Source organism: Primulina tabacum, chromosome 11 (assembly GCF_025594145.1).
Source record: "Primulina tabacum isolate GXHZ01 chromosome 11, ASM2559414v2, whole genome shotgun sequence".
NCBI classification, from domain to species: Eukaryota; Viridiplantae; Streptophyta; class Magnoliopsida; order Lamiales; family Gesneriaceae; genus Primulina; species Primulina tabacum.
In genome coordinates, this window is record NC_134560.1 from 38,793,103 (window position 1) to 38,807,313 (window position 14,211).

Genomic DNA, 14,211 nt, shown 5'->3' on the forward strand with positions numbered 1-14,211 from the left:
GGACACGTTCTGTGCCATGCATGGGAGCGAGTCTTCAGCGTGGGGGTATTTTAATTTCTATTATATAGTGTAATAATGTATTTTCAAAAATAAATAGATTTGGTTTTTTAAAAAAAAGATTTGGTTTTTTTAAAAAAAAAACTGATTTAAAATATAAATTTATAATTTATTGATACATGATAGATTAAAATCTTATTAGTAATCAATTCTTTTTATTAAATATTTCATTATAATTTTGTACCTCATATCCTATCACGTATTCAAAGTTCCAATAATATTTTATTTGTCCAAAATTTTTAAAATTTAAATAAATTATAATAGCATTTTAACATTTTTGAATAAAAACGTTAAACAATGATTCATTAAAAATAATAATTAAATAACTGCTAAGTACATAATTGTCTATATTTGGATGGTGATCGATGATATACAATTTAAAAAAATTTATGTGTTTTATTACCATTCGCTATAATTTTTTCTTAAATAACAAGCTATATATGAATTATATATATATATATATATATATATTAAAATTAAATGGACTACTTTTCACAAGTATTTTAATTTAGCTTGATGCTTATGATAGTTTGTATCTTTTATATTAAGTATATTTATATTGCAATCTAAAAAAATTGATGTATAATCGCCTTGATTTGTAAAATAAAAAAAATCATATACCAAGTTCTTTAAATAATAAATTTAGCAGGAAAAGGATATAATAAATAATTCATAAAAATTCGTATGAAATCATCAATGTCAATTTTGTAAACCAGATATCCGACCCGACCCATAAAAACATATTAGTTTTGCGTTAAAATCATTTTTTTTAGTACATATAAAAACCAGATCGACTCGTTTCATAAAGACAAACTCTATTCCAAGTTATTTTTGTTACCTCAATAAAGATTGATATATTTGTTGCTATATTTATTCCCAATTAAAAATGAACATCTCGAACCTCGCAAGTAGTGAAATTAATATCATGCCCTAAACCGGAAACTTCCGGTCCAACTTATTTTATACAATAATATATAAATTTGTATCTATAAACCCAAATTATGAGAACCCGGTTCTCCAGTGCTGCATGCATGTCATCAACCCTTCCCTTGATTGAATAGTTTACAGGCTGCAACAATTGGTAGTTAAGTAAAATTGAATTTCTCATTAAAATAAAATAGGTCTACACAATTTAATTTACTAGAAGCACAAAAAATATTCCAAGTATGTGTAGTTCCGAACGTACCAAAGCCTGAGGGAAGTGTCGGAGTCGCTTTTGTCCTCAGCACAGACCGTGAAGCTATGACTGTTGGTAATGGAACAGGCTGAATTCCCTCGATCAATTTCAACTGCGATTCTCATGCCTTCATGTCTCTGAATAAAAAACATTTATCGAATTATACACACACTTTCTAATGCATCTAATCTAATTAACAATGTATGTTTCATGTTTTTCTTTTTAAATCTAATACTTTCAAACATGAAATTAAAATTTGATCATGATATCATTCCATTCCAAATATGAAAAGTTCAATACAAATGAGATTTTTTAAAAAAATTGGAAGCATTTATTAATTGATAATCTGTCATGTACAAAATAAAAACTTCATTTTCGATTATATGTACGAGAATTTTTCTGAAAGCCTTTCATTTGCTTCTGTTCCATGGAAGTTTGATTTTCCCAAAATATATCCTAATTTTTAATCTGATTCTTCTTCTGACTATCAATTTAATCTCTCATCTCTTCAACAAGTTTAGTAATGATCATAACAATCCCATTGTCCTGATGGAGAAGAAAACCTATTATCAACTTTACGAGAAACTTCCAAACGAACAATTTCAATGGAATATGTTTGATCAATAGTAAGCTACAAAACAAGCATTTGATTATAAATTACTTGAAGTTCAACAATTACATTAACCATTCGAATCGAAACCATAAAATTTATGGCGTACAAAGATCACACAGGTCATGAAATGAGAGTTGTACGTATAGAGAAAGAACTAGTAAAATCACAAACAACTAGTGGAACCAAAAACAGATGCTCGGGGAAATCTAAAACTCACCTGTGCTTGGAGTTTCAACCGTGCATTATCTTCAATCAGCTCTGATTCCTGGAAGTTTTAGACAACATTTTACGGCCATTAATGTTTTGGATAAATTAAAATCAAGGTTATAAATCAGGTCTGGTTTCAGTACATGCCTTAGACTTGAGGATGCTGATTTCATTCAAGAACTTCTCATCCTGTGACATTCAAATATAGCAATTAAGTTGCAATTTTAAGCATAACATGCAATATAATTTCGTAATTGTATATATAATGAAATATATATGCGACATAACAAATTATATTTTTTCAGTAAATATGCTTGGAATTTAAACATTACTGAAAAGTAAATGAATTTAAAATAAATTCTCATAAATTATTCTTATTGCATTAGCAGTAGTAATAGACCCTAAGTGGACTAAAGAGCCTAATAGAATTGAAAAAACCTAACCTTAAATTTTCCAACTCGGGTTAATCCACCTTCCACATATTTCTCTAGTCTCATCAAATCGTCCAAGCTAAGTCCTTCAAGCTCTTCTCCCTTGAGTTGCCTGTCGGGATAAATTCATTCCAGGGATCATTTCGATATGTGTATACGTATAGATTGAACAAGCCACATGAGTGAGGAGATGCTACAACATACTGTAACTCGATAGTCCGCTTCACAATTTCCTTGTTGAGCATGTCATGCCTGGTGCCTGCGGCCTGAAACGACAAATAAGAGTGAAATTATATGTTTGGAAAGGTTATTAGGGCTAGCAAACACACAAGGTTTTTCCCTCGCGCAATACACGTAATATCAAATATTATCAGACAAAATTCTGTTATGGCCCTTTGAAACAGATGGCATTATCAAAGAGAACCTCAAGTTCTTGTAGATGATTCGAGGCTCGTTGAAGATAATATTTCGATCCATTAGCAGATTGCTTTTTTAGATCATTCTTTGGTTGATTTTATTACAAATAAGCAAAAATCTCATAGATACAGGATCCAGGTCTAGCTAGAGATGATTTGGCTCTATAAATGCTTTGATATCCACATGACTTGTGTAATATTGTTTGCATGTAAATTGTTTTTAAATCAACTCTAAAATCACAAGCCATTGATTTTTGATCATGTATATCATAAGCCAGTACCTTTACACGGAAAGACTTCGTCCGGTAAAGGTAGATCTTTAGATAAAGAAAGATAGCATCTTTGCCATTTGACATTTCATCTGTTTCGATTTCTAAACACGTTCTCCTCTTGCAAGAGAGCCTTAGCCATAGTGTTAAGCTTGCTAACTAACACCTTTACTAATAAATCTATACCCTTTGCTAATTCGTATGTACTGTCTAAGATATTTGCTTATTAGGTTTTTTCTGTACTTTCCAATAACTAATAATTGACAAGTTCCGCCATTGCTCTCGCAATCTATCGTACGCCATGAGTATACAGTGAAGATTAGAATATTAGATATATAAGATCGATAAATTTATGGATACTATAGCCCTATGTTTTATGTGTTCTTTAAATATCTTAAGATTGTTTTTGCAAGAAGAAAATGTGATTGTTTTGCATTTGTTTGAAATCTTGCACACGCACAAATTGAGAACATGATAACTGGTCTATTGGCATTAAGGTAAAGTAAAGTAAAGTGATGATCATACTCCTATACCTCCATAAATCTTGGGCTACTTTCTGTTTTCTGCATGGTTACTTTATTTATTGATGCTTGCTTTAAAATAATTTCTTAAAATACATTTCAGTTTTTAGAAAATTATCTTGAGCGGTTTCTTGCTCAGGTCTAAGGGCCGAATCTAAAGCATCGTGCTCAATTCGAGCTTCGAGCAATATTTCAATAACATAGCTATTGCAGCTCATTTGTATTTTCAGTACAGAAAGGTATATCAGCCCGTCCTCCTCTATATCGTTTCCATCTATAAATCAGTCCGAATATGATTACAAATATATGTACACAAAACACTTGAAATGATCTTCATTTTTTAAAGTTTTGTGCACGTTATAAGTGAAATTATATCCAAATTTTGAGTTGGACCAAGCACTAACAGTCTACACTCAACAAAAATCCTACTTAATTCCTAATCAACTAAAGAGCATAGAAATGATAAACCATAAATGAGCGTTTTTTCCTTTGAATTTGGCAAATCAAGAACGTATATTTTCTGTGTTGATATCTTCTATTGTCAGGAAACCTTTAAAATTCTTTAAAAAATATTGCTTTATAATAATCATAAACAAAAAAGTAAGCATACACAAATTGTTGGAATTCTAGTCGGAAATCGTTTGAAGTTTTTCTGAATCAAGATTCAAAGAATTCATCAGGCATTTGGTATTATAATTAGTCCATGTACAAAGTAACTATAATAAAGTATATATATTACCCTTCTATTTAGTATAACATAGCTACATAAATATGTCGGTCTCACGTGCGGCATCTGTAGATAATAAATATGAAAATAAAGAATAAATTGAAAACACCAAGATTTATGTAGAAAATCTTTAAAATTATTGGGGTAAAAACCACAGACAAGATGAAAAGAATTTCACTATAATATTTTATGGTGTACAACCACTCACTGTGTTTCTAAAAAGAACGCACAGTCTCTTAATACAGGAGAACAAACAACACCTAATTAATATTATAGAACTACGTCCTCAAATGTTATAAGATAAGAGAAAATACTTGATGCAGAAATGTTATCTGAATGAGGGGACGAAGCTCTGTTTATAGAGTTCCTCGTTCGTATGAAACCGTGTATTGGCAATTTCCTTCAATCTACAATTTTCAACAAAGTATGCCCCATCCACCACCATAAATCCTTGTCTGCCACCAACCTGCAATCAAGTTGCTGACATTTTTCCCACTTGAAGATTTGATTGATAATCAAATACATCTCCAAAAATCCTTTCAATCTTACTATTTCCTGCTGCTTACGTTTCTTCTAGGCCACTTGAGGATCTACACAATTCAATATTATTCGTATTCACTGGTTTGGTCAGAAAATCAGATACATTGTCCTTTGTATGAATTTTCTACATATTCACACTTCTTTCTTCTACTACTTCTCGCACAAAATGAAATTGAACTCCAATGTGTTTAGTCCTCGAACGAAAAGCTGGATTCTCTGCGATGTATATAAGACACTCTGACTATCACAAAACAAATGAATTTTTTCTTGTTTGTGCCAGATTTTCTCCAATAATCTTTTAATTCATATTGCCTCCTACAAGCTTGAGTAGCTACCATATATTATGTCTATGTTGTAGATAACGCCACAACTGTTTGCAGTTTTGAAACTCAGCTTACTATTCCCCCTGCAAGTATAAACACATAAACAGTAGTAGATTTTCTCTTATCAGGTTTACATGCATAATCTGAATCGACATAGCCTTTGAGTGTAAAATCTGATTCTTCATAACATAATGCAGCATTTGAGGTATCTTTAATGTATCTAAGGATCTTCATAACAGTGCTCCAATGCTCTCGTCCAGGATTCGTCATATACCGACTAACTGCTCCCACTGCTTGAGCAATGTCTGGTCTTGTACAGATCATGGCGAACATCAAATTTCCCACTGCTGATGCATATGGTACTTGAAACATCTCCATCTTCTCTATTTCACTACTAAGACACAGCTCGGAGGATAACTTGAAGTTAACAGGAGGGAGGTCGAGATTGGCTTACTGTCTTGCATATTGAAACTTTACAAAACTTTCTTCAAATAATTGTTCTCGGAAAGCCAAATTTTTCTGTTACTTCTGTCTCGATGAACTTGTATCCCTAGAATCTTGTTTACTGATCCCAAGTCTTTCATATCAAATTCCCTAACCAAACATGCCTTTAATTATTGGACTTGATCTTTGTTGGTGCCTGCTACAACATGTCATTCACATACAACTGCAAAATGATATAATCATCACCAGACCTTTTGATATATGCTTGTATCCAAGGCTCGTGATATATGAAGCAGATCTCTTGTACCAACATCCTGGCGCTTATTTGAGACCATGGTTCGCTGTCGCGGTCGCGGAGATCGGAACGGATGCTATCGTTCCAGTTACAATGAAATTTCGCGGAACGGGTATTTAAAAAAAATATTATAAATATATAAAAATTAAAAATTTTGGAAAATATTTAGAAATATAAAAATTAAAATAAATATCATTTAAATAGATTGTTTGATGTAAATAAAAAATTTAAATATTTTTAGAATTTTATTAACAATTTATTGAACACAATTTATATCGTCATTATATTTAAAATATTTCCAACCATATCAAAAATTAAATATACTATTAAAAATTATTTGTATTTAATTAATTAAAACTTTAAAATATTTTCGATTGGATATATATAAGTTCGCACAAATTTGAATCAATTTAGAGTGATGGACTAATAATAAACATCAAATCTTATATAAAGTGATGTTACAAATTATTTAACATCAATTAAAATAGAAATATTTTATAATTAACTTAGTTTTTTTCACACTTTGTAATGAAAATTTCTCAATAGAAATAGTTGACTTGCAATCTCTTCTTTATTAGTAATTCATTGATGGATGCAGCGGGAAGAAGACTCAAGATTCACCATCTCACATCAACCGATGTGCTTTGCTTTTCAATGTTCCTAGTGAAATTAATGTTAAGCTTATTAAATTACTCATATCATATGATAATATAATAACAATGAGAAATGAAATATAAGTTGATGAAAACAAATATTTATATAGAAAGGTACATGTAAATGTTATATCATCGAGAAAGTAAAGATACGTGCAATAGGACCTACAATTGCATTATGTGTACTAGAAAGCAAAGATACGTGCATTATTAAATCCGTCGCTGATTCGAATTTGCGACTGTGTTATGAAAAACCGTCGCGAACTATAGCGACGGTTTTATTAAACCCGTCGTCGATTTAAATCGGCGACGGTTGAATAAAAACCGTCGCTACATACAAAAAACCGTCGCTAATAGCGACTGTTCAAAACAAAACGGTCGCGAATTGCGTTACGGTTCCGTTCCACCGTTATATCCCCGTTTTCGGTATACGAAACGCCGATACAAGCCATCACCTACCCACCCCGGAACTTTGGAACGGCATAAGCCGTTCCCGTTCCGTCACGGCCGTTCCGGCGAACCATGTTTGAGACCGTACATAGATTTGTTCAACTTGCAAACCAAGTTCTCTTTACCTTTTTCTGAAAAACCTTATGGCCAGAGTATATAGATTTCTTCTTCAAGATCTCCATGAAGAAACATTATTTTCACATCTAGTTGTTCTAGATGTAGGTAAAACATCACACACAATGCTAACACTACTATGAGTGATGAAAGCCGAACCACATGAGAAAATATATCATTGAAGTCAATGTCTTCTTTCTGAGCATAATTTTTACCAACAGTTTAGCACGATTGATTATTACCATCACGCTTGATCTTATAGACCCATCTGTTTCCAATGAATTTCCTTTCTTGTGGTAGCATAACAAGATCCCAAGTTTTATTCTTGTTTAATGCCTCCAACTCTTCTTCCATAGCTATCAAACCATTGGTGGCAGACAAGGATTTATGGTGGTGTTGGGGTCGGCTTTGTTGAAAATTGCAGATGGATGGAATCTACCGAGTGTGTATTTTCTTTCGAAACACAGTGAGTGATTGTACACCATAAAATATTATAATAAAATTCATTTCATCTTGGCCGTAGTTTTAACCCAATAATTTTAAGATTTTTCCACATAAATCTCGATGTCAAGTTTATTATTTATTTTCATATTTATTATCTCCAGATGTCGCACATGAGACCAACAAGATAGAAGCACATACAAGTCAAATGTACTTGAGACACAACTCCTCAAAACTGACCAGTGAAAAATGTACGAACTCAATGTCATTGTGAATTTCGCAATATAAAATGCTCATGCAGAGATTCAATGACGCCTGGGACCGAAAACGGCGGGGGTGATCACCGGTGCCATGAGATTGTACGAACAATGAGAGGCTCTTAGCAGGCTTCTAGGTGAATGGAACACGAATGAACAGATCTCACACCGGAATGAGAGGGATTTCAAAACTGTTTAGGTATGAGACTGTGCAGTTGAAGAGTGCTTAAAAGATTTGATAGGCACTACTATGCCTCTTCTTTTCGAGAGCTAATCATATAAGAACTCCAAAGTTAAGTGTGCTTGACTTGAACTAATTTTGGGATGGTGACCCCCTAAGAAGTTCCTAGGGTGCTTGTGAGTGAAGATATAAGAACTCTAGAAAGACTCGTCTTGGTACAGTAAGGACAGTCGTTGAATTTAAGACATAACAGTTGGTATCGGAGTCAACCTCTCTTAGTACGGTGTGGTCCAGGGACTAACCAACCGAAAGCTGTGGGCATGTGACGCTCGGGACCGAAGAGTACAAGAGGCACCGGTGCCATGAGATTGCACAGATAATGAGCGGCTCCTGGCAGATCTCTAAGCAAAGGGAACATGAATGAACCAATCCTACACTAGAATGAGAGGGATTCCAAATCTGTTCAGGTATGAGACTGTGCAGTTGAAAATTGCTTAAAAGATTGGATATATACTACTCATATAAAGAAGGTGCATATTTTTTTCGGGAGCTCATCAAATAAGAACTCCAAAATTAAATGTACTTGACTTGGGGAAATTCTAGGATGGGTGACGATCTGAGAAGTTTTCTATAGTGCGTGTGAGTAATGACACAAGCACATTAAAAAGACTCGTCTTGGTTTAGTATGGACAATCTTCGAATCTGGGACGTTACAGTCATGTGACGCCTGGGACCGAAGAGGGCTTGGAGTGATCGCCGGTGACATATGGTTACACGAACAATGATCGGCTCTTGGCAGAATTCTAGGTGAAAGGAACATGAATGAACATATTCCATACCGGAATGAGAGGGATTTCAAAACCTTTTAGGTATGGACTCCGCAGTTTAGGAGTATCTAAAAGATTTGATAAGTACTACTCATATTAAGAAGGTGCGGGAATATGAATTAACCAATCCCACACCGAAATGATAAGGATTCCAAAATTATTTAAGTATGAGACTGTGCAGTTGAGGAATACCAAAAAAACTTATAAGAACTTTAAAATTAAGCGTGCTTGACATGGGGCAATTCTGGTATGGGTGACCCCTAGAAAATTTTCTAGGATTCGTGTGAGTGAGGATATTAGAACACTAGAAAGACTCGTCTTAGTACCGTGGGGACAATCGTCGAATCTGAGGCATTACAATTGGTATCAAATCCGACCTCTCTTAGTACGGTGTGTGGTTAGGGACGAACCAAGCGGAAGCTAGTGGGATGTGACGCCCGGGGTCGAAGTGGGCGGGGAGTGATGGCCAGTGCCATAAGGTTGCAGGGACAATGAGCGGCTCCTGACAGACTTATAAGCGAAGGGAACATGAATAAATCGATCTCACATCGGAATGAGAGAGATTCCAAATCTGTTCAAGTATGAGATTGTGCAGTTGAGAAGTACCTAAAAGATTTGATAGGTACTACCTCGTGTCAAGAAGGTGCATCTTCTTTTCGGGAGTTCCTCATATAATAACTTCAAAGTTAAGTGTGCATGATTATGGGCAATTCTGGGATGAGTGACACCCTAGGAGTAGTAAGACGAGACTAAGACTCGTCTTAGAATAATGAAGATAGTCGTCGAATATGGGGCGTTACAGATTTAATTTTTGTTTCTTATCTTTCAAATGAAAAATTACAATTTTATTCTTGTAAATTGATATATTTTGGATTTTTGTCATGCAACTTGTCAATGAATTATTTTTTGGTTTTGGTCATTTTTCACCCGAATAAACTATATCAACCAAATATTGGTTTTTGACATTGGTGTTCTAGTACACAACTCATATAAGAAAAATAAAACATATATTATACAAATTAAAATCTTTCTCAGAACAAATGAAGAGAAACTACAAGCTTTTTCTTCTGATTTTGAAATATTGTATTTTTTGTTTTATTTTTTCCTTTTGTTTATGGTTATATTGTAATATATGTTTATTCTCGTTACAAAAGCTACGTAATAGAACATCGATGTCAAATAAACAATATTTATGTGTTAAATGACTTCTGGTAAAAAAACAACCAAAACAAAAAAAAATCCAAGTTATTGGATGCAAAACAAATATTGACAAGTTACAAGACTAAAATCCAAATCATGTCAACTTACAGAACTAGAACTGTAATTTTTCCTCTGTAAAATATTGACAATTTTAGTGTTGTTTCATCGAGAGTGATGATGTGATATTGTACACATCAGCATCATGTCGGCAAAACGCTGGGCAAATAGGACAATAGATAATCAACATGACAAAAAGATAAATATATTATACCAAAATCGCCATTTATCCCAAATATTACATAAAAAAGTTAGAAAACATGTAATTTAATAACCTGCTGATCGATAAGGAGAGGTTGCTGGCTTAGATTATTAGATTTCTCCGTTTTCACAGTATACCTTTCTATGAGTTGCATCATGCTTCAAAACAAAAGAAACAGTAAAATATTTGGGTTAACGTTCGTTTCCTTATTGTCAACTGAATGAGTATGTACAAGAACACGTTTCCATGATAAATATGGCATAATTTTCATATGCAATCAAGTTCATGTTACAATTCTTGAATCTATAAAATCTAATTGCATGCATGTATATGCGACATTTTGATTAACATGAAAAATGATCTTTTTCGAATCGGCAAAGAAAATATAGGTAAATAGTATATGATAAAATAAAAGGAATTAATAGCGAAATTTCAAGTCGACTCAATAGGATAACACCCGTTTTCTTCATTGAAATCATAGAGTTCATCCATTTTGAACAAAGAGATCGTAAATAATAGGAGAAGAGGGTTTGAATGAGAAAACACCAAATTAAAGTATTGCCATCTTTTTCTTTTCTTCGTATTTAATTAATCAACACGACACCCTTGATTTACAACTTTATAATTTTTACCGATAAGAATACAGATTCTTATTTATTCATTAATCTATAAAAAAATCCATATAATTTATACTTTACACATGATGAAAACTTCATTATTTATTTAAAAAAATAATTTTTTTTTTTACAACTTTCATAAAAGTTTAAGCTTCATTCCACCCGAAAAAAAAAAGAAAGAAAAAGAAAAGAAAAGGATCCCTTGTATCTCAAATGATCTGACTGTGTTTTATGTAAGTGAGATTTTACTTTTGATCGATACACCTGTCATATTTATTCAAAATCAAACATCACAATATATGGCAAACATTGTACTATTTGATTTGATTGATGGTGCAAAATAAGAACATCATTAAATGAAGATTTCTTTGGGATTTTACGGTACGGAATCAGTACAATTTAAGCTGATACACTATTTGCATTCAAGATTCAGCCATTTTTAGAGAAGAACACGGAAAGATGGATGGATGAAAAAGAAGATAGCTAGCTTGTGTGTTGCTAGTGTTGTAGAGAGAGAGCAAAAGAGAACCTTGTGCTGGAGAAATCAAAAAGCTTTCCAGTAGCAGAGAAAACAATGAGGGCGATTTCAGCATCACAGAGAACCGAGAGTTCTTGAGCTTTCTTGAAGAGCCCTTTTCTTCTCTTCGAAAAGGTCACCTGCCTCGCCGTTAGGTTGTCAATCTTGTTGATCTGAATCTTTTGCCTCACCATTTTTATGGATCTCTACACAAATAAATATAGAAAATAGGAATAAGCGATTTATGCAGACACTAGTAACATGATGATATAGGGAGATTTCTTCGTGGTTTTTGATGAAGTTTAGGAATAAAAAAGTTAAAATGTGTATGTATATATATATATATATATATATATATATTTATATTATATAAAGAAAAAGGAACCGTGTATCCAAGTACAACAATCTGCAAACAAAACCCTTGGTTTACCGAAAATAAGCACAAAAATGGCAGAGAATCTGGCAAATTTCACAGCAATAAAAAGGAAGGGAAAGATGAGACATATCCGACGACAGATTTCCGCGTCAATAAAAAAAGCAATCGAAATTCCATTTGCTAATTCAGGGAAGAAGGGACATCACCTCCTCCACGGGAAACACCCAAAATCAAGAAGCCCTAGACGGTTGACAAGAGAGAGAAAGTCAGCCTGAAAAGCTTACTATTCACAGCTGACTCTATGCTCTATCCTATTGGTGCATGATGTGACTCCAATGGTAATATCTAGGGATCCAATGCGTCGGGTCGGATATGATATGAGTATTGAATTTCGATTCTTGATATCTAATTTATCTAGATAATCTGTCTTCTCTTCTTTCTCTTCTCGTTTGTCTTTTTTCTTGTTGATCCGATTTTTTCTCTTTTCTTTTTTTAAATCGGTAATATTTTTTAGACAAAAATTTATGTGAGACGGTTTCACAAGTCGTATTTTATAATACGGATATCTTATTTGGGTCATCCATGAAAAAATATTATTTTTTATGCTAAGAGTATTATTTTTTATTATAAATATCGGTAGAGTTGACTCGTCTCATAGATAAAGGGAGAGTGACGATCATCCGATCCATTCATGATCAAATCGATTTAATTTGGTTTTTAAGTCTTGTTGTCTCACATGTACTCGTGCTTTTTCGAAAATGTATCTTTTTAATGTGCAATCACAATCACATGCCACACTAGACAAAAACCTAAAAGCCAATTAAGCCGTCTTTTATTATGATATAGACAAGATCATGAATTCTCAGTTTCCATTAATTGAATCTACAAAAAGAGTAGGTCTCTTGTGAGACAGTCTCACGGATCTTTATCTGTGAGACGAGTCAAATTTATCGATATTCACAATAAAAAATAATATTTTTAACATAAAAAGTAATACTTTTTCATGGATGACTCAAATAATAGATCCGTCTCACAAATACGACCTGTAAGACAATCTCACGTAAGTTTTTTCCGTACAAAAATCCCACATTACAACTCAAAATGTTGGATACATTATTACATTGTATTCGTTTGATTTCATGTCTAGTGGTTAATAATGTATCCAATACAGAAAATGTGGCAGCAGTGAGCTAGCTTCTAATCACATGCAATGTTATCTCCTTGTTTATTTCAACCAACCACCCATTCATTATGTCAATGTTTTTTTTTATACATTAATAAATATATATTAAATTTTACCCAAAAATAATTAATACAAAAATTTAATTTGTCAAAATATCATAATATGTTGAATACAAAATCTTACAATATAATTGATGTAATTTAATATTATTTTTATATAGATATAACTTTGTATTTCTTTAATGGATAATAATTCCATATTTAAATTAAATTGCTCCCATGTTTAGAATATTTGTTTAAATGTGCGATTGTTACTCATATGATGATTGTCTATGTTTGATGACATTTATGTGTGTACTTAAGGATATTCTTCATTTAACGAATATAATCGTAATGTTTTTCATTATTATACGTCTCAATTTGTGTTCAGTTAATGAAAATTATCTTTATAACATCAATTTTATGGCAAAAATTTGTGTGAGACGGTCTCACAGGCATATTTTGTGAGACGGATCTCTTATTTGGGTAATCCATGAAAAAATATTATTTTTTATGCTAAGAATATTATTTTTTATTATGAATATCGGTAGGGTTGACTCGTCTCACAGATAAAGATTCGTGAGATCGTCTCACAAAAGACCTACTTTTTTTTGTTTCATGTTTATCAAAGAGATCAAAGAGTAGGTCACTTGCGAGATAGGTCAACCCTACCGATATTCACAATAAAAAGTAATACTTTTAGCATAAAAAAGTAATATTTTTTCATGAATGACCCAAATAAGATATTCGTCTCACAAATACGACCCGTGAGACCGTCTCACACAAGTTTTTGTCGAGATCAAATACATGATCAAAGTTATAACTTTGATTAATTTAAGAAAAATTACAATTTTAGTCTTGTAAGTTGTTCAATTTGGATTTCAGTATTATAACTTATCAGAGTTTGATTTTCATGCAATAATTTGAATTTTTTTTTTTTTTCTTGAAACCACTAATTCCACCGGATATTCTTTATTTGATAACGATTAATTTTTACGTGGCTGATGTTGCAAAGATAAAGCTTATATTGCATACATTAAAATCCACTTAAACAAATATAATTAAAGAGAAACCAACA

General features: G+C 32.6%; 1 protein-coding gene across 1 annotated transcript; it reads right to left on the reverse strand.

Moving 5' to 3' along the window:
• Positions 1 to 900: 900 nt before the first annotated feature.
• LOC142518968 (MADS-box protein SVP-like) lies at positions 901 to 11,820 on the reverse strand. Its single transcript, XM_075621834.1, has 8 exons — positions 11,549 to 11,820; positions 10,476 to 10,560; positions 2,690 to 2,751; positions 2,498 to 2,597; positions 2,202 to 2,243; positions 2,065 to 2,112; positions 1,244 to 1,371; positions 901 to 1,126 (listed from the first exon to the last, which is right to left on the reverse strand). Exons 1-8 carry the CDS (start codon positions 11,728 to 11,730, stop codon positions 1,120 to 1,122), a joined length of 654 nt encoding a protein of 217 aa, XP_075477949.1. The 5' UTR covers positions 11,731 to 11,820; the 3' UTR covers positions 901 to 1,119.
• Between the last annotated feature and the right edge of the window lie 2,391 nt (positions 11,821 to 14,211).

Coding starts and splice junctions, on each gene's coding strand:
- LOC142518968 (XM_075621834.1), bottom strand. CDS start 11,730: ATGGTGAGGCAAAAGATTCAGATCAACAAGATTGACAACCTAACGGCG. Junction 10,561..11,548: donor TTTGATTTCTCCAGCACAAG/GTTCTCTTTTGC, acceptor TTTGTTTTGAAG/CATGATGCAACTCATAGAAA. Junction 1,372..2,064: donor GGTTGAAACTCCAAGCACAG/GTGAGTTTTAGA, acceptor TTTTTTATTCAG/AGACATGAAGGCATGAGAAT.